The 21,566-nt window shown below is 36.6% G+C and overlaps 1 protein-coding gene across 4 annotated transcripts in view; it reads left to right on the top strand.

Annotated features, from left to right (window-relative positions):
- APC4 (Transducin/WD40 repeat-like superfamily protein) overlaps window positions 1-21,566 on the top strand; it is a 50,274-nt gene that overhangs the window by 19,945 nt on the left and 8,763 nt on the right. For all 4 annotated transcript variants that reach the window (XM_039038124.2, XM_039038126.2, XM_039038127.2 and 1 more), the window contains exons 7-12: window positions 2,118-2,192; window positions 12,401-12,552; window positions 13,009-13,169; window positions 13,251-13,351; window positions 13,426-13,500; window positions 13,626-13,805. In XM_039038124.2, the coding sequence (XP_038894052.1) occupies window positions 2,118-2,192; window positions 12,401-12,552; window positions 13,009-13,169; window positions 13,251-13,351; window positions 13,426-13,500; window positions 13,626-13,805 (744 nt within the window). The remainder of the gene's footprint in view (window positions 1-2,117; window positions 2,193-12,400; window positions 12,553-13,008; window positions 13,170-13,250; window positions 13,352-13,425; window positions 13,501-13,625; window positions 13,806-21,566) is intronic.

Here is a 21,566-nt window from a genome sequence, read left to right on the forward strand (position 1 = left end):
AGCTTCGGTTTCCAAGACCTTTTGTAATTACCCTATAGGCGTTATTTTGCAGAGTTGGATTCCCTTCATGTAAGGGGTTGTTTTTATGGGCGGGGTTTTTTTGTTTTCCCTTGTGTTATTTTATTTCTTCTCAATGAAAGTTGTTATTCTTATAAAAAAAATTGGAAGAATACAAGGACATATAAAAAAACCAAAGGGACTCCACTAAAGAAAAGGGGATCAATCGAGCAAGATAATTTACTTTTCAGAAATATATAGTTTTAACCTTCTTAGAACCATGAAATGGATGGCCCACCATGCAAAGAGATCAAAGATGATATTAGGGAAAGACGAGGACCATCTAGAAGCTTCCAAAATAATGAAGCAATAACGGCAAGCAAAAGGAAATGCTGAATATCTAATCCTAATCAAAGAAAAAAAAACTTTGAAGATGAAGCCCACGAAGAAACACAAAAACCTGACTTGGCCTTTTCGTTTTCTGTTGGTCTTTCAATGTAGCTTTTCCATCCTATGCAGACCAGCAGAGGAAGGAAAAGCTAGCTTTGGTCTTTAGGCTTTGAGTGATCAGGAAGCGACTATTATCAAAACAAAAATATGTAGTTTTAAAATAACAACTAAATTGAGTTTTATTACAAGTGAAATGATACAATTTTATCAGTGTACTCGAGAACTATACTGATGAAGGGAACAAAGATACTAGTTAACTAACTATTTTTCCAAAGAGAGAAAAGAAAGGTTCATGGTTGTGTGTGTGTAGTTTATCTGTCCTAAAATTCTCTGTTTAATAAGGTTTCGTGTTCCATAGAACAATTTTTCTTGTTGGATCTTGTTAGTAAGTATTTGGAATGTAAAGCATCGGGCTTCTTTTTTTCTTCATCATTTACTTTACAAAGTAAATATGATAAAAAATCCCGTGTCATCAATGAAGATAATGTACTAATTCCTCACAAGCTTCAAGACGTGTGATACAAATCTCAAAAATTGCTTGAGTCATGAATGTAATGTAATTATATAATATATAACTCCCTTAAAGTACACCTATCCCCTTTCTCCCCTTTGGATAAACCTCTCTTCTCGGCTATTTGGAAGACAAAGAGTCTTAGAAGGGTCAATATTCTCATTTGGATTATGCTTTTCTGTCAGCTGAATGTAGCTGAAGTCCTTAAAAAAAAACAGCCAGCATCCTCCCTTTCACCCTCAGTATGCCCGTTCTGTCTCCAACACAGTGAGGACTCCCTTCACCTATTTTTCACATGCCCTTATTCAGCTTGGTGCTGGAAAAAACTGCTGTGTTTCAACTTTTCATGGATTATGTGCAATGACTTCAAAAGCAATGTGTTACAACTCCTAGCCAGCCCTAATCTCCACAACCCCACCCGTCTACTCTGGTGTAATGCAATAAAAGCCCTCTTGGCAGATCTTTGGTTTGAAAGAAATCAAAGGATTTTTCACAACAAAGCTCTTGGATGCCAAGACCGCTTCGAAGCTGCCCGCCGTCAAACCTCCTCCTGGTGCATACTCTCCGAATCCTTCCATGCCTATAGTCTTTCGGATTTCAATCTCAACTGGGGGGCCATCATCTTCACCTCCCCCTTCGGACAACATTAATTAGTGCCGGATTTCAGCTTTTCTCCTTTTTCCAGTTTCTCCCCCCCTAGTTTCTTTGAACTCTTTATTTATTTCCCTCAGTTTTAGGCCACTGTGTTGGCTTAGCTCATTATTTTCGCTTGTTTTGCGGTTATTGTTTCCTCGAATTGTATTCTTGTTAACGTCTTTTCTCTGCTATGAGTTTGCATTGGATGTGATGAGGGTGCTAAGGGGGTGTCAACCTAGTTAAGACGCCCGGGTGCACCTCCTGATCCTAATAGAAGTCTTAGTATCTCCGTTTTGCTCATTGTATAACCCTCTTGTACTATGAGCCTTAGCTCTTCTCTATATATTAATATAATGAACCGTTTCCTTTTCAAAAAAAAATTATATAATATATAGCTGGAGATTTATGTTTTCCCCCCTTTTAATTCATGGAATTTTATTTTTATTATTACTTTTTTTTATGTTGTTGTATTGATCTATTGAGTGCCTCCTCCATTGATGTGTTTTCTTTTTCAATGTGACAGAACATACACAAGCTTCATATCCCTCTTCAAGATGCTGGTGCTTCATGTCACCTTCTGAATGCTGAAATTTACAAGGTATGATAAAACACATGGGAGGATAGTTATTCTACATTGATAGATTTTATTTGACCATGTGGTCTTTCTTTTAGGCCTATCATCTTTAATTTGTTGTTTGTAGCTCTAGAAAATTCTTGTTAAAGGTTTTTATTTATTTATTTTAAAGGTGAAACAATTTCATTGATCGATGAAATAAAGGAGTAGAAATTCGAAGCACCTGTTGGTGAATTATATGAAAGCTCTCTAATTGGAGATTAAATAAGATAGGCTATAATAAACAAATGGATGCTTATTTTTTTTGGACAAGAAACATTTAATTGATGAATGAAATAATTCAAAGAGTACAAAATGGAGAAGAACCAATAGCAGATGAGGCCTAAACGAGAGAGAGCATATACAATGAAAGAAAAGATGTTTAACCAGTAAAGATGAATACAAACTAACAAGTGGAGGGCCCCCAAAACAAAAGTGGCAAGGAAACACAAATGATAGCCATAAAGAACAGGTCCGATCAGCCTCTTTCAAAAAGCAAACAAAACAGGGTTATAATAGCATAATCATGTTGATGATGACCCTTCTTCGATCAAATCTTTAGCTTTTTTGTCATATGATATAGAGCTTTCAAGATTTTGAAGTTCTCTCAGCCCTTTCTTTTCTTGGTAGATAATCTGTTGGGGTGCTTGCGAGTTGGGATTGCCTTTATGCATAGACCAAGATCTCTAAACCATGGAGCCAATGCCATCAATGTGGAGTAAAATTGAAAGGATCAATGGTGTAATTTGCTCCAAGAATGCAAAGAGTAATTCTTTATTAATGAATAGAAAGAATGGCCATAGGCCTATTTATACAAGAAAGGTGATTGATCACCTACACAATCGGTCACCAAGACTGGTTACCTAACTGACTGGTTACTAACGAACTCTAACCAATTGGACTAAACTTATAAAACAACCAAATGCTTAACAATATATTTAATTAATCAGCAACTTAAAAGAATATAACTCTTCTTCTACATCAACTCTTTCTGCTCAAGAAGATCAAACTTGTCACTGAGTTTGGTTGTGCGAGCTCAAAGCCATCTGGTGGATGGTAATGATGTATATCTGAAACATTAAATGTTGAGCTAATCTTCATTGTAGGAGGTAGGTCAATGTGATAGGCTAAGAAGCACAGACACAGATACGGATACGATACGATACGACGATACGTTAATTTCTAAAAAACTAAGATACGGATACGTTGAAGATACGTGTTATATATATATATATAATGTCTAATTAATTGCTATAATACATATTTTAAGTTAGATTAGAATAGATTCAAGAAGAGAGTGAAAACTTGAAAAAAATCCAGTAATGTCGAATGATTGTTGAGTGATTAGAGTAGACGGTAGAAAAGAAGTAGAAGATGAAGATTGAATAATGAAGTTGAGGATGAAGGAGGTGTGAATCATGATTTAAATAGTGAGAGAGAAGGGAGGAATGAAGATTTAATTACGTTTTGAGTTTTTTTTTTTAATTTTTTATGTTTTATCATTTTTAATTTATTTTGTTTTGGATTGCTCAATTTAAGTGGACTTTTATGTTTGGAAGTAATTTTAAAATTGTTGAAATCACTTTTGTCATTTTCAAAATCACCGTGAAACATGTTTAATTCTTCAAAACTAATTTTGATGATATGGAAATTGCATTTAAAATTGTAAAATTGAAAATTAAATTAATTTTGAGTAATTAAAATTGTGTTTTCGAGTGATTTTAAAAATGAAAAAAGTGATTTTTAATGGTTTTAAAATCACTCCAAAACATGCACTAAAATAAAATGGGTTGTAGGTTGGGTTTTTAAATTGTTGGGCTTAAATTTGAAACAAAAAATTGACCCACGTATCCCCTTCACGTATCTGGAAGCAGTACGCGTATCTGAAAATTAAAAATAAAAATAAAAAAATCAGATACTTCAAATCACGTATCAGACACATATCTGGACGTATCTATATCGTATCCGTATCTGATACCGATTCTCTGCACAATTAGAAGTATCTGTGCTTTCTAGGCGATGGGCATTAATTCCCAATTTTTTGATGATAGGAAAGGGTCTGATCTTCTTGTTTGTGAGTTTAGAGTACCAATTGGTAATCTGTTTTTCTTTAAGTGTACCATAACCAAGTCTCCAACCTTAAATTCAATAGCTCTTCTGTGTTTATCAGCTTTGGTTTTGTAAAAATTAGTAGTTGCTTCTGAATGTTGGCGGACTTCTTCATGGATTTTCTTCACTCTTTCAGCCATAATATTCGCTTCAGCACTTAAGTGGACTGAAATAGGTAAGTTAACAAGATCTAAAGTTAGTTTTGGTACTTGAGTGTAGACTACTTCGAATGGGCATTTTCCCGTGGAACGATTATCATGTCGTTGAAAGAAAATTCAGCCTGGGCTAGAGTTAGATCCCAATGTTGGGGTTTGTCTCCACTTAAACATCTTAGGAGGTTGCCAAATGTTCTATTTGTAACCTCGGTTTGCTCCTCCGTTTGAGGATGACTCGTAGAGCTAAAAAGTAAGTCAGTGCTAAAACGTTTCCATAAAAATTTTCAGAAGTAGCTCATGAATTTGACGTCTCTATCGGATACAATGCTCTTTGGTATTCCATTTAATTGAACAATTTCCCTAAAAAATAAGTTTGTAACATTCAAAGCGTCATTAGTCTTTTTTGCAAGCCAAAAAATGTGCCATTTTACTAAATCTATCAACAACGACTAAAACGAAATCATATCCTCTTTGAGTTATAGGTAAACCAAAGACAAAATCCATTGAGAGGCCTTCCCAAATATTTTTTGGCATAGGTAAAGGAGAATAAAGTCCTTGGTTTGTGCTAGTACCTTTAGAACTTTGACAGATAAAACACCGTTTAACAAAATTAGTAACATCTTTCTTTAACTGTGGCCAAAAAAATTTTGAAGACTGTAAAGCAAAAGTTTTGTCCCTACCAAAATGTCCAGCTAAACCATTGGAATGTGCTTCCTTTAAAAGTGATTCTCTAAGTGATGTGTGTGGTATACAAAGAGTGTCATTTTTAAAAAGAAAACCATAAAAAATATGAAAATCTTTTGCTGGAAGGTGGTTAGAACAGTTATACCATATGTCTTTAAAATCTTTATCAGTAGAGTATAAATCTTTTAAATGATTAAAAGCAATAATTTCACCTTGAAGGAGGGTAAGAAGTGTACCTTTTCTACTTGCGGCCTGTTCTTCTCCCCAAGAAAATGGAACTTTGTTCTTTAAACAAGAAGTTAAAGGCCCTGCAATAGTACTAAAATTTTTAATGAATTTTCTGTAGAATGAAGCTAAGCCTAAAAAGCTTTGAATTTCTTTGATTGATTGTGGTTGGGGCCAATCTAAGATTGCTTCTATCTTCTTAGGGTCAATGCTAATTCCTTTAGAACTTATTAGGAAGCCTAAAAAAATACTTCTCTTGAAAAAGAGAAAGCATTTTGATGTAAAACAGAAAAAATAGTATGTAAATGGTCAAGATGGGAAGCATAAGTACAACTATAAATTAATATGTCATTGAAATAGACTACTACAAATTTATTGAGGTAGGGAAGGAGAATTTGATTCATTAGTATCATGAAAGTGCTTGGGGCATTGGATAGACCAAATGACATGACTAGCCATTAAAAAAATCCATCATTTGTTTTGAAAGCTGTTTTCCACTCATCTCCGGGTCGTATTCTAATTTGATGGTACCCACTTCTAAGGTCTATTTTAGAAAAAATAGATGCTCCTCCTAATTGATCTAGTAAATCCGATAGTCTAGGAATAGGGAACCTATATTTGATTGTTATTTTGTTAATTGCCCTACTATCAACACAAAAGACGCCATGAGCCATCTTTTTTAGGTGCAAGTAAAGTTGGGACGGCACATGGGCTGATACTAGGTTGAATATGCCTTTTTTCTAGGAGTTTATGGATTTCATTATGTAAAATTTCATATTCTTTGGGACTCATACGATAGTGGGGTAAATTAGGTAAGGTACTACTTGGAGTTAAATCTATGTGATGCTGTATATTTCGGAGGGGAGGTAAGTGTGCTGGTTCCTCTAAAAGAGAAGGGAATTCTTTTAGTAGTTGAGAGATTTGGGGTTCTGCTAGATCGTTATTAGGAGACTCAAAAGGATATGTTTTAACTATGAAGGCTAAAAGGGATTTGTCCTTAGAAGATAAAAGATCTTTGCCCTGAGATAAGAGAAAAATTTGCTTACTTGTTGATGGAGTTACCTTGTTTGGAGTGACTTGCTTATCAAGGGGAAGAGGACAACCTTCTTTCCCATCCAACTGAACTCGTATGTATTGTCCCAGCCATTATGAAGTGTTTTGTTGTCACATTGCCATGGGCGCCCGAGGAGAATATGGCACACATCCAACTCGAGGACATCACAGAGGATTTGGTCTTGGTACAGATTCCCAATGGATAAAGACACAGTACAAATCTCTTTTACAGTCGTTTCCTCCTTCTTTGTGATCCAATTGACTTTGTATGGGTTGGGGTGTGGTTCAGCTGTAAGATTGAGTGCATTGACCATCTTCTTGGAAATAATGTTTTTGGTGCTGCCGTTGTCAATGATCATTTGACACACTATCCCATTAATTGTGCATCGAGTGCAAAAAAGGGCGTGTCTCTGAGAGTGATTTTCAGACACTGGAGTGATTAACACTCTTTGGAGTACGCAAAAGAGCTGGTCACCATCATTTGGTTGAACATAAGCAAGATCATCAGTATCATCCTTATTGCAGTCGGTTTCATCAAGCACATCATCTTCTTGGATTGTCAAAGTTTTCGCTGGGGACACTCATCGGAAAGGTGGCCTTGTTGACCACATCTAAAACACTTTCCAAGAGTTGCTCGCTGGTAGGGGTTGGGATTCTTTTTGGAGGTGCTGCCATCTACACCCCTATTGCTTGGCTGTTTAATAGGAGTGTCCTCCTTTCTGTTTTGTTGGGTTGTCAACTGGCCAGAGGTGTTATGCCGTGGTTGGTCTGTGGAAGTTCTTTTGAAGAGTTATTGCTATCGGCGGTCCCAAGATTGTCTCCTTTGGTAAGTTATGGGTGGCTTGGGCTTGGAGTTCTCTTCAATTGTTGTGGCTAAAGAAATTGCATCAGCCAAGTAAGCCACGAGATGTAGTTTTACAATTTCTTTGATTTCCTCACGAAGGCCAAGAACAAATCTTGAAACCAGTTGCTGCTCGGTTTCTGGTAAGTTATTTCGGGCACCAAGGCGATGAAACTCTTCAGTGTAATCAAAAATTGATTGGTCCCCTTGTTTGGACGTTTGATATTGGTTGTAGAGCCTTTGTTGGTAATTCAACAGAAGAAACCTCTTCTTCATCAACTTTAACAACTTCCGCCAAGAACGGATTGGAGTCTTTCCATAGTAACGTTGATTGGTTTCAAGTTGATCCACCAATCCGATGCACCGCTTTGAAACTTGAATGCTACAAGTTTAACTTTCTTGTCGTCTGGAATGTTAGCATATTTGAAGAAGTTTTCTACCTTTGAAGCCCAATCGAGAAATTCTTCTACTTCCATACGTCCATCAAAACTAGGGAGGTCAATTTTTATCTTGTACTCGGTGTTGTCTCGATGGAGTTGTTGTCTTCCTCGATTAAAACCTGATCTGTCTTGTATTCCACCAAGATAGTTCTCTCCTCCACTTGAAGAATCAAAATCTTGCATCATAAAACTCCCTCCATGAAGTTCTTGAGGTCTGCATCTTGCTTGGTACGATTTCTTGGTGCTGTAATTCTGTTTTGTTTGGTTTCTTGATGAAACACTTCGTTGTTCTTGGCCTTACCATAGTTTCTTTGTTGTTCTGTTGGTCTTTTATTAGAATGAATAATGTGTTTCATACGAGAGGGGAAAGTTCCTATTTATAGAGTTTTACTAAGGTGGGGTAAAAAGGGAATTAACCTAGAATATTACCTAATTACCCCATTAACCTCTATTCTTCTTGTATCATTCTATCCCTCCAAAAAGAAAACTCGCCCTCGAGTTTTAAAAAGAAAAAAAAAATTATGAAGCAAACAAGGAATGAAATAAACTTGTTCAACAGAGTATGACCAAACCAACCTCTTACATTTTGAACAAAAATATTATGATCAAAGGTATAAATTCGAGACAAAAATTCCAATATTTCCACCAAAAGATGAACTTCTCCATCGGGCATAAACCCCAAAAAGATGTTTCCTTCAAGCTAATTCAAAACCGTATACAAAGGACCAATCGCTTAAAAACCACCTTCTAAAGAAAATTGTTCAAGAATCACGTCTTCTTTATCATTCGCTTCAAGTTCTTTGATAGTTTGGTGATCCATTTCCACCGCAATCAGTGTGTCGTTGTTCTTATTCGATTTTTGCTTGGTGTTTGATACTTCTTTTCCATCTTCTTCGTTGGATTTTTCTTTTTCACTTGAAACTATTTCCAAATCAACATCTTCAAATTCTTGTTTTTCTTCAATTTTATCTTCAAGATTTTCTATTTGAAAATTTTCCAACCATGATTCTTTTGTTTTTTTTCGGTATATGAAATCAATCCATTCTTGAACTCTTGCAAATGAATTGCTAGTTGATCAATATGTTAAGTCATTTTCCCCAATGAATATTGGATTTCTTTTGTTGTTTTCTTTATTTCCTCCAATGCTATGGGATTTAAGTAGTCATTTTGTTGGATTCTTGAATATGTTTTAATCTCATGATGGGTATAGGACTCATCTATTGATTCTCTTGAATCAACCTTTCTTGATCGCGTTTCATAACAAAAGAGTAATTTTGAGTCTTGAACGTTTTTCTTGGGCTGTAAAAATCCATTCTCGATGATTCTTTAATTCATCTAACTCTCAATCTTTATATTGATATCTTGAAAAATGGGTTTGATTGGATCGTTGTGCCCTTTTCCGATATTGTCTCCTTATTCCATCCCAAACTGCCCTTGAAACATCATCGAAATCACTAGAATCACTAGAATTAAATTTCCAATGTTGATAATGAGAGGTTCTTTGAGAAAATCGAGCATGGGCAAAATTAGTATGTTGAAATTCTTCTTCGGAATCACTTGAGTCAGAATTCCAGCACCGTTTTTAAAGTAAATTAGATTTTCTTGCCCATACCAATTAGTCTTTTTTCTTGGACGCCTTCTTTGGTCGGTAATAGTCCGTTCTTGCAAAATCTTGAAAAATATTTGGTTTCTTTTTTCTTTCTTGGAATTTCAAGGATTCCCTCTTATTAGATGTGTGTTGTATTACAACAAGCACAACTCACGAAGCTCCCTCCTGTGATTGGCGTCGCCAAGAGTTTTCCGGTCTTGCACTGGTAGCAATCAATCTTGGCCCAGGCGGTCGCTTTGATACCAATTTGATGTAGCCTAAAGGAGATAAAAGGAGAATTTTTTCCAAGAATCAAGATTGTTGATCTTTTATTAGAATAAATAATGTGTTTCATACAAGAGGGGAAAGTTCTTATTTATAGAGTTCTACTACAAGTGGGGTAAAAAGGGAATTAATCTAGAATATTACCTAGTTACCCAATTAACTCCTCTTCTTCTTACATCAATCAAAGCTTGCTTGAGGGATGAAAACATACCGGTTGTCTGCCGGTTGTCTCTTAGATGTTCATTAAGAGAGTGTGGCAAGTAAGGCATGGGGCTTGAAAGATGGGCTTCTGAATCGGCGTCAAATGGAAGATCAATAATGGCTGTGGAATGCTTTGTACCGGTTCGGAAGACAGTTTTTTTGGTATTAGGGGGAGGCACATAGGTGATGTTTTTATAAGAATCCGGGTTGTGTGTAGTTGAATAATCCATAGGTGGTGAAGGAGAAGGGTTTGTAAAGATGGGCGGTAAAATGTTGTTTGTGAGGTCTGTGGAATAAACCGTGGGGTGAATGTTTGGGTAGGCTGTGGATGGTGAGGGTGTAGCATCATTGGAAACCAGCGGGGAAGGAGAAAGATGGAGATGGGTAGAAGGTTTAATAGTGGGAGTTGAGGGGTTGACGGCTTCGGAAGGAAGAGTTGGATTTTGGGTTGTGGAGTTTGGTGGTGAAGAAGTCCTACATGTAAACAAAAAAATGTAGATCATACTTTACACCAAGCTTGACTATCTCGGCAAAATGGCCTTTCCAGTTAGAGATTTTTCCACCCATAGATCATACTTCATTAGTCTAGACATAATGAAGAATTTTTGGTTCAATGGCGCTTCGGCCAACAAAGAGAAAGTGTTGTGGAGCCATGTGAGGGATTCCTTCTTAAGAGAGAGAGTGAAGGATTTGTCCCTAGAAGCTTTGGTGATCTTGATGCCAATAGATGTCTCAATGTTAAAGTTTTCCTATCTATAGTGATGGATGTTGGGGGAGGGAGAAGATGTCGAGCCATCCCTCTGTGCATCTGATTAGTTGGTTGGAGAACTACCAAGGTTGTCAGTGAGAAGGGAAAGGAAAGGGGAGAGAGGAGAGAGGATAGAAGGGTGAGCCATTAGTAATTAATGTTAATACCTCTATGATTTGAATTTAATGGATGCTTATTTTTTAAACAAAGAAATGCATTTGAAAGCACATTAAGAACAATGTCCATAAAATGGTCAAAAGAAGAGAGGTATCCTTGAAAATACGTTATGTGACCATTTCTTTTGTCCCATAGATTCCAGAAAAATGCTCAATTAAGGGCAAGCCACAAAACTTTCTTAGGACCATGAAATGGATGGCCCACCAAAACATATGCAAGGAGATCAAAAATGATATTAGGGAAAGACGAGGACCTTCCAGAAGCTTCCAAAATAATGAACCAATAATGACAAGCAAAAGGGAAATGCTCCAAATAGGTGGCCAGGATATTCAACATTAGGCTCACACATGATACACCAAGAAGGGGACAGATTGATATAAGGCATTTGCCGTTGGAACCGATGTATCGTATTAATAGCTTCAAGACTAAGATTTTTATTTCTTTTTTAAATTAAAGAATTGATCACTCAAAGATATGATTTACATTTTATAATATTCTCTAAAGAAAGAAGGGGAAACAACCCCAGGTTGTTTATTCAGTGACCAACCAAAAGCTTCTTAAGTAATATGCCAACCATAGTTATTGAAATTCTTGCATCTCTTTTGGTGGTACTAAAAATATGGTTTGGTTAACAATTATGCGCACATTCTTTTGGGCTCACTGGGATGCACGCAATGGTCGTCGTCTTTTTACAGTTCTTTTCCCTCTTTCAATAGTTCTATGGATTTGGTTCTGTCTAATGCTTTTTATTGGTGCTACGTTGGTGCTAGGGTTTTTCCTTGTTTCATTTATCAATGAAATGTGTGTGTATATATATATATATTACTTTGTATCTTGTAATTTGAGCATTAGACTCTTTACCGTTCTTTTCCCTCTTTCAATAGTTCTATGGATTTGGTTCTGTCTAATGCTTTTTATTGGTGCTACGTTGGTGCTAGGGTTTTTCCTTGTTTCATTTATCAATGAAATGTGTGTGTATATATATATATATTACTTTGTATCTTGTAATTTGAGCATTAGACTCATTCTCTTTAATTTCATCTGAAAAAGTCTTATGAAATGTGTGTATATATATATATATTACTTTGTATCTTGTAATTTGAGCATTAGACTCATTTCTTTAATTCATCGAAAAAGTCTTATGTGTGTGTATATATATATATATATATGGTGACTCGGAACAACAATAGTATGGTGAAATTTTGGACAAATAAAATCTTTATATGGATTTAATTTATAATTTGTATCACTTATATTGGTTCAAGTGAATTAGAGAGTTTTAATTGGTCCATATCCTGGCATGAATACTTTACATGCTTCTAAATCAGTTTGTAACCTTCAAATATTCGAAGGTTGAGCAGAAGACTGTGGGAGTGAGCTTCCTGCTGGGTGATATGGAGCTTGATCTTCAAGTTTAATATTCTCCACATAACTAATAAAACGTCTTGGTTGTTAAATTAAATAACTTAACATTGAGGCTTATCTGTTCAGTCTTTGAGATGTCTAATTGCTTGATTAATGTCTACTTTAATGTTAAGGTTTCTCCAATTATTTTCCCTGTACTTGAAATGTTTTTTTTTTTTGAGCTGGGAGTATTTGGAATGCAGCTTGGTTTTAAGTTCCAGAAACCTTCATTGATTTCTGAGTAAATACAGTAATGTACATTCTTTGTTTTATGTTAATGTAGGTTGCTCTATCGAAAGATCTTTGTCGTTTGATAGTCATGTGCTCAGGAGAACTTGTCAGACCTGGGCATGATCCAAGAAATAGAAAGATCACCGTTCAAGGTGTGCATGGCATGCATTCTTTAGTGCTTGATACTTCAATATTTAGGAAGAGGTAATGCTACTGCCGACACTAGGAATATTGCTGAACTTGCCTTGGGATTTACATTTTCTGGTGTTCTACTTCTTTCTCTTTAATTCGGATAGGAATGTGGTAGGAGCCAAAGGGTGATTGTAGATATTGTTAAGGGCATATTAGTGATTATATGGTTAATTGTTGTAGTTGAATGGTCATATGTAGGATTTGGGGGTAGGAGGAGTGCTCAGTGTTCGTTCCTTTGAACTTTGGAATTACAATATTTTCCATGCATTTTTGTTTCTTGATTTCTAGAATCCGGTTCTGGTTACCATCGGATTCTCATCATGCTTCTTTTTAACTTATCTGATGTTTGCAAGGCGGTTGAGTCTTACTGAATTGTATCTTATTTAGTGTCTTTCCATCATTTCCTTTCTAACCTTTGTGCTCCCGTAAAAAGAAATAAAAAACTCATTTTCTGCCTCTCATTATTAGGAAAAGTGAGCTGCATCAAGTAGCTCAACAAGCTTCTAATATTGGGGAATTGACTGAGGTAATCAGGGCTTCATTATCAGTAATGAATAAGCAGTGGTCTGATGCCATGCACACTTTCCAAGAGAAGTTTCACTCTTTATCCACGCTGATTGTTAACCATGGTAGAAATTACTATTATAGATATTCATGTGCTATGCTACTCCTTTTACCCCTACTCATGTCATTTTTTTGTTTACATGTAGGACTTGACTCATCTCCCCAAGAGGAGTTTCTTAGCATTTTAGGTGGTGCACGAACTAGTCCTCCAGTTCACCAATTTTTAGTTAATTCTCTTGGTGAAGTGGTACGTACAGTCTTCTCTTTGATCATTTAAAAAATTAATGATCATTTTGTTGTTCATTCGGATTTGTTGAATAGGGTGCAAAGCGTGTGTCTAAGGCTGTTTCTGGGGCTGGAAGTGAACTCCAACTTATTATCCTAGATCATCTCCAGGTGAAAGCTCACACCATGATTTTAATTTCTTTCTTTTATAGTTTAGAAAAAAAATTGACATGATATCAAATTGAAATCATATAGTGATATACTAGTAGAACTTGAATGCTAAATTTCCTTTGCAGCCTGCTGCAGAAATCATTGGATTCCGGATGGGTGAACTACTAGGCATTTCAAGATGGCGTGCACGTTTTCAGGATGTTGGTTTGGATGAGAAGCTTATGCACAATGCTACGGAAAAGGTCGGTACATTACTTGTGCAAGTTGAACGATTTATGAGGGTGCTTTCAACAGTGTTGCAGCAGGTATGCCATATGGAAGATGAATTTTTGTTATGATTTTCATTTGAATGTAATTTTTTTTTTAAGAAAATTTGAATTTAAATTTTGCTATGAACCAAACCTTCCTCCCCAGCAGACCCACAAAGATTGGTATTATTTTATTGGTTTAAATCCTATTTTAGTCCATGAATTTTGAATTTTGTTCTATTTTGGTCCTTAAACTTAAATTTTTTTTCATTTTAATCCTTCAACTTTTAAAAAGTATTTATTTTAGTCCCTACTATTAAAATTATGTTAACTCTTCAACAGAAATGTGAAGGAGCTTGTGGTAAAGTAAAATGGCAACCAACACGCCAAAATACTGAATGACCAAAATTTTGAACTAAAAATGTCTTTTAAATTCTCACACTTTGTTACCTTCAAAATTGGAACTTTAGATTTTTTAGCGTAGCTAACTTATTTGGTAGCCTAGTCATAAAAAAATACAAGTAACTTGATCACCATTTTGATAAAGAGTTAACAAAATCTTAATATATCAAGGACGAAAATAAGCACTTTTTAAGAATTCAGGGACTCAAATGAATATTCTTAAAAATTTGGGGACCAAAATAAAACAATATTCAAAGCTAGGGACAAAAGAATATTTTTAAAAGTTTAGGGACCAAAATAGAACATTATTTCAAAGTTCAAGGACCAAAATAGGATTTAAACCTATTTTATTTTTCAATTAAGAAGCAAACTGAGTCATAGATTAAAAACGACTTGTTAATCCTTAATTTATCATTAAAATTTTCTTCATTTCTGGTTGAGAAGTGTTATTCTATAATTAGGATTTTCCATTCTTGTAAATATTTTGTGATATTTTCCTTTTGTGATATTTTCCTTTTCTATGCTTTGTACACTTGTATATATTCATATCTTTGGTGAATGAATAAAGAATTCTGATTCTTTCTCAAACCTAAGAGTTTTACATGGTATCAGAGCTCTCTAAATAAACATAGGGTTTTTTGTGAACCTTAGGGTTTGAGAATTTAGAACCTATTTGTGATACGTTTAGGGTTTTGTGGAGAGGTGAGTTTACTTACAGTCACCGTCGTTAGTCGCCGCCGCCGGGGAAAAAAAAAAGGGCTGTTTTTTCGACACCGCCCATTCCAAAGAGAAGCCCAGCCGCCGATCTACAAAATCCCCAAAGTCCGGTTGCCATCTGACCAGCGCGTGAGGCTCATGCGCCGCCTGTTCCAGCCTGCTATCCGTCCACGCGCCGGCGCTGCCGTTTTTCATCCATCTTCAGTGGGGGTTCCTCAGTATTGTTGGCTCTTCTTGGTGGTGTGTTTGTTTGGGATATATAGATATACCCATTGCTTGTGTAGACATCTCTTCGGTAAATTAGGGTTGATTCTTTGCTGTCTAGTGTCTACTTTTTGAGGTAATGGCTGATAAGAAACCAGTAATGTCTGAGATTGTTCCTATGGTGTCAAAAGCAACTGAACACAAGTTGAATGGATCCAACTACTATTCATGGAGATCAAATCCAGGAGGTGTTGTTTGCTATTATTGTCATAAACCTGACCATACGAAACGTGAATGCAGAAGATTGCTGAATAAGGGTCAGAGGATGCCATCACCCTCTACACATGTTGCCTCTACTCCTGATAATCTTGACAAGTCAATTACGATTTTTCTGCAGGGGAGTTTGCTAAATTTCAGCAGTATCAAGAGTCATTGAGGGCATCATCTTCTACTCCCATTACGACCATCGCAGAGACAGGTAACATTTCTAAATGCCTTCTTTCCTCCACGTCAAAATGGGTCATTGACTCTAGTGCTACAGACCATATGTCAGGTAACCCCAGTTTATTCTCTACCCTTTGTACATCTACCTCGTCACCTAATGCCACTATAGCTGATGGAACCTCCACTCCTGTTTTAGGATCAGGAATTGTCCATTTCACTGAATCAATTTCTTTGTCATCAGTTTTAAATTTACCAAATTTCTCATTTAATTTGATTTCGATCAGTAAACTTACTCGTGATCTTCATTGTTGTGTCTCTTTTTTCCTTGTTATTGCTTATTTCAGGATCTTACGATAAAACAGACTATTGGTAAAGGGCGGGAAGTTGGAGGTCTTTACATCTTTGAACCACAAACACCTATGGCCATCACATGCTCTAGCGTGTCGTCTCCCTTTGAAGAGCATTATTGTTTGGGTCATCCGTCTATCTCTGTGTTGAAGAGTCTTTGTCCACAACTTCAACATTTGTTTTCTTTCGATTGTGAGTCATGTCAGTTTGCTAAATTTCATCGTTTGAGTTCGTATCCTCGAGTCAATAAACGAGCTAGTGCTCCTTTTGAATTAGTCCATTCTGATGTTTGGGGTTCTTGTCCTGTTGAGTCCAAAGGAGGGTTTAAGTATTTTGTTACATTTGTCGATGACTATTCTCGTGTTACGTGCTTATATTTAATGAAAAGTCATTCTAAGTTTCTTTCTCATTTTCGTAACGTCCATACCGAAATTCAAACTCAGTTTAGTGGTATTCTTAAAATCCTATAGAGTGATAATGCTAAGGAATATTTCTCTCATACACTCAAGTCTTATTTAGATGTCCATGGCATTCTTCATCAATCTTCTTGTGTTGATACTCCATCTCAAAATGGGGTTGCAAAACGAAAGAATCGTCATCTCCTTGAGACAGCCAAAGCTTTGATGTTTCAGATGCATGTTCCAAAATCCTTTTGGGCTAATGCTGTTTCCACAGCTTGTTTCTTAATAAATCGCATGCCCTCTTCCATTCTTAAGGATGAGATACCTTTTCGTACTTTATGCCCCAAGCAACATTTGTTTCCCATTCAACCCAGAATATTTGGTTGTTCTTGCTTTGTTCGGGATGTTCGGCCTCAGCATACCAAGCTAGATCCAAAGTCCTTAAAATGTATTTTCTTTGGTTATTCCCATGTCCAAAAGGGGTATTGATGTTATTGTCCTAGTCTTAATAAATATTTACTCTTTCCTGATGTCACGTTTTTTGAACATACCCCATTTTTCTCATCACCATCTTTCTCTTCGAATAAGAGTCAGGTGGAGCATAAGGAATTAGAGGATGATTTCCTTGTCTACACAGTTATTTCTCCTTTCGATCCTCTTCCTGATTCATCTCTTCCTGTGGCTACCTCTACTCTTCCTGATTCATCTATTCCTCCCATCGTTAAGGTCTATACTCGACGAAAACCTCCTCCAGTTCCATGTCCTGTACCAGAGTCTTCTTCGTCATTGGATCCAGAAACGAGTGATGATCTTCCTATTGCTCTTCGTAAAGGTAAACGTACTTGTGCTTATCCTATTTCCTCTTTTGTTTCATATAACCATTTGTCACCTTCCACATGTTCATTCATTGCATCTTTAGAGTCTGTATCCATCCCGAAAATTGTTCATGAGGCTTTGTCTCATCCTGGTTGGTGTGCCGCAATGGTGGAGGAGATGACTGCCTTAGATGATAATTGTACTTGGAATTTAGTTTCTCTCCCTGCAGGAAAGTAGGCTATCGGTTGCAAATGGGTGTTTGCAGTTAAAGTCAATCCTGATGGTTCTGTTGCTTGGTTAAAAGCGCGCCTCGTAGCGAAAGGCTACGCACAAACTTATGGCGTTGACTATGCTGATACTTTTTCTCCTGTAGCAAAAATGGCATCTGTGAGGTTGTTTATTTCATTAGCTTCAATCAATCATTGGCCTTTACATCAGCTTGATATTAAAAAATGCATTTCTTCATGGTGATCTTCAAGAAGAGGTGTATATGGAACAACCACCAGGGTTTGTTGCTCAGGGGGAGAATGGAACGGTGTGTCGCCTTCGTAAATCTTTGTATGGATTAAAGCAGAGCCCACGAGCTTGGTTTGGTAAATTTAGTCAGGTGATTGAAAGCTTTGGAATGTGGAAGAGTAGGTCAGATCATTCAGTCTTTTTTAAGAGATCTGAGGGTGGTGTCATCTTGTTAGTTGTATATGTGGATGATATTGTGATTACTGGTGATGATGCTTTAGGTATCCAGTCTCTAAAGACCTTTCTTCATAGTCAATTCTATACAAAATATTTGGGCATGTTGAAATACTTCTTAGGAATTGAGATAATAAGATGCAAGAAAGGAATTCTATTATCACAGAGAAAATATGTACTTGACTTGTTGACTGAAACAGGAAAGCTAGGGGCTAAGCCATGTAGTACCCCAATGATGCCCAACTTATAGCTCACAAAAGATGGAGAATTGCTAAAAGATCCTGAAAGATATAGGAGGTTTGTCGGAAAACTTAATTACCTTACAGTGACTCGACCCGACATAGCCTATTCAGTAAGTATTGTGAGTTAGTACATGTCATGCCCTACCGTTGATCATTGGGCTACATTGGAACAGATTCTTTGTTATTTGAAGGCTGCTCCCGGGCGTGGTTTATTATATAAGGATTATGGTCATACGAATATTGAATGTTTCTTAGACGTTAATTGGGCAGGATCTAAAGAAGACAGAAGATCAACCTCAGGGTATTGTGTTTTTGTTGGTGGTAATTTGATTTCTTGGAAGAGTAAGAAGCAAAATGTGGTGTCACGTTCAAGTGCAGAATCAGATTATAGAGCAATGACACAATCTGTGTGTGAATTGATTTGGATATATGAACTTCTTGTTGAGTTGGGATTTGAAATCACCACACCGACAAAGTTGTGGTGTGATAATCAAGCAGCACTTCATATTGCGTCTAATCTAGTATTTCATGAAAGGACTAAACATATTGAAGTTGATTGCCATTTTGTATGTGAGAAAATTCAACAAGGGTGGGTATCTACAGGATATGTGAAGACTGGAGAAAAATTAGGAGATATCTTCACGAAAGCATTGGATGGAAGACGTATAGATTATCTATGTAACAAGTTGGGCATGATTAACATATATGCTTCAACTTGAGGGGGAGTGTTATTCTATAATTAGGATTTTCCATTCTTGTAAATATTTTGTGATATTTTTTTTTCTATGCTTTGTACACTTGTATATATTCATATCTTTGGTGAATGAATAAAGAATTCTGGTTATTTCTCAAATCTTAAGAGTTTTACAAGAAGCAAGTCAATTACATTCTTGTGGCTAATGAGGTGGTGGATAATTGTGTATAAATCGGAAATTGAAAAAGCTAATGACACAGATCATTCATCCTTTCTTCATGTTGTCCTAAAGGCTCAGGATTTTAGGTTAAATGGAGGAGATGAATCTTAGGACGCATCTTGTGTGAGGTTTATTGCTACTCCTGATTAAAATACTAGGATTAAATTCTTCTGAAATTATTGAAACTAACCTACCATAAGCAAATCTTTACGCAATTGTCAACTTCACTTCATTATACTTCTTACATAAGTTTACTAAATACGTTATTTATTTAGTATTTCCACTATGCCCTATGCTTTTGAGCTACAAGGCATAGACATGGATACAAATATGATAGGATATGACAATATATTAATATCTAAAAACCTAGGATACAAATACGTTGAGAATATTTTTAATTTTTTTTAAAAATAATTTATCTAGGATATATGTAAATTTAACATAAATCACTAAATGGGTAAGCCTTCGGGGGACATGGACTATATGATACAAAACGCTTTTTCCCCGATGGAAACCTCTCCATCCCCCCTCCTCCTTTCACCATCTTTGACCCTTTTTTGTTCAACGGCATGTCTTGCCGGTCTTCCTCCCCCCTTCCATCCTTCACCATTGACAACAAGACCTACACTGGTGAGCTCGACTGTGGCTTTCACATCAACGAGGCATGGAAAGATAGATCTTTCACTCTAGATTTGAAGAAGGAATCTTGTTCTTGGCTTTCTTCTTGTTTCAATGTATTGATTGATGCCCCCCTCAACCAAAAGTTCTTCCGGAAATGCCATCTTGACAAATATGATCTATGGGTTGAAAAGACCACCAGTCGTAAAGGTCATTGTGTTGAAGTTGTTAAGGCTCAGTATAAACGGAGGCCTAAACATAATCATCATCCTTGTGGAAAAAGATAAGAAGGGATGGAAGTTCTTCTCTCTTGTTAAAGAGTCAACTAACCTTCCCTTTCCATCATTACCAAGGTTACTTACAACTTACAAGGATGTTTTTTTCCCCCACTTTTTTTTTTTTTTTTCAAGGAGGAAACATGGCTTTTAATTGATGAAATGAAAAGTGACCAACACTCAAAATACAAAGAAACAAGATAAGCACAATGGTGAAGATACAAATAGAAGAAGTCCAAAACTACATGAAGCCAGAAAAGAAAAGCAATTACAAACAAATACAAACCATAATGGAACAAATTGGCTCTTGAATGAAAACGACCAAGTCTGAAGCTAAGAGAACATGCTTTAGGTAAATGCCATCTGTTGACCATGATTTTTTTTTTTTAATTGAAACGACTGCTTTCATTGAGAAAAATGAAAAAAATACAAAGGTATAAAAAAAAAAACCCACCAAAAACACTCCATCTAAAGGAAATGGTTCCAACTTAATAAAATGTTACCTATAGAACAGTTACAAAAAAGCTTCGAAACAGAAGCCCAAAGAGAAACATGAAATCTTACCGAGGACCAAATCTCACAAGGGCCCTTTCCCTACCACTAAACACCCTATCATTCTTCTTCCCCCAAATATCCCAAACAACTGCACACACCCTAGCGAGCCACAAAAGACAACCTTTTTTATTGAAAGGCGGACAGAGGAGGAACTCCTCGATTTCCACACGGACATCTCTTTGCCCGCTATGCTAACATTGAACTCCTGCAAGAAGAATCTCTAGATAGTCTTCGCATACTGGCAGTCCCAAAAGAGATGATCCAAGTCTTCCTCCACCTTCTGACAAAGAATACAGCAAAAATGTCCAACAAGCGAGGTTCTTCTCCTCACAAGCCTATCAAGAGTGTATTCACACGACCAAGCAAGACTTGTCAAATAAAAACCTAACTTTTTTAGGAATCTTAATCCTCCAAATTACATCAAACAAAGATTCCCCATGGGGAGAGGGATCCAACAACAATCTGAAAAAGGATTTACAAGAAAATCCTTCACTAGAATTTGGACTCCAAATGAGAACATCCTTTCTCCCCTCCCCAAAGATGCACCCCTCCAATAAAACAAGAAGAGAGGCAACCTCCGTTGTTTCCCTATTGGACAAATGGCAATGGAATCCAAAGGAAAAAGACATGGAATTCTCAGACCAACTCAAAAAATCGAGACTAGTTGATTTTTAAAAGAAGATAAGTGATAAAGATGTGAAAGGCAGAAGAAAGAGCACTATCCCCCACCCACTGATCCTCCCAAAAATACGTATCCCTAACATCCCCCACAACACACCGAACAAAATGCGAAACAGTAGGAAGCTCAAACAAAATATCTTTCCATGGGTTCTAATGTGTGCCTTTAACCCCTTTCATCCCCCATTCAAAGGGATGTTTGCCATGCCTACTCACGATGATCCTATGCCATAAAGTCTCGAGCTCAAGGGCGTAGCGCCAAAGCCACTTAGCCAACAAAGCTCTGTTGCGAGTTCTTAAGTTACCAATCTCCAACCCCCTTGATTCACAGGCCGCCTAACCGCTTCCCAACTGACCAAATGAGAACCATTCCCTTCATCCACACCTTCCCAAGGAAAGTCCCTCATGAATTTTCTAAACTCTTACAGACTGAGCTAGGAACCCGAGAAAGGGAAAAGTAATACACAGGAATGCCACTTAGCACCGATCTGATCAGAGTTAACCTACTTGCTTT

The sequence above is a fragment of the Benincasa hispida genome, chromosome 8, assembly GCF_027475165.1.
Source record: "Benincasa hispida cultivar pf3 chromosome 8, pf3_genome.v1.1, whole genome shotgun sequence".
In the NCBI taxonomy this organism is placed as follows: Eukaryota; Viridiplantae; Streptophyta; class Magnoliopsida; order Cucurbitales; family Cucurbitaceae; genus Benincasa; species Benincasa hispida.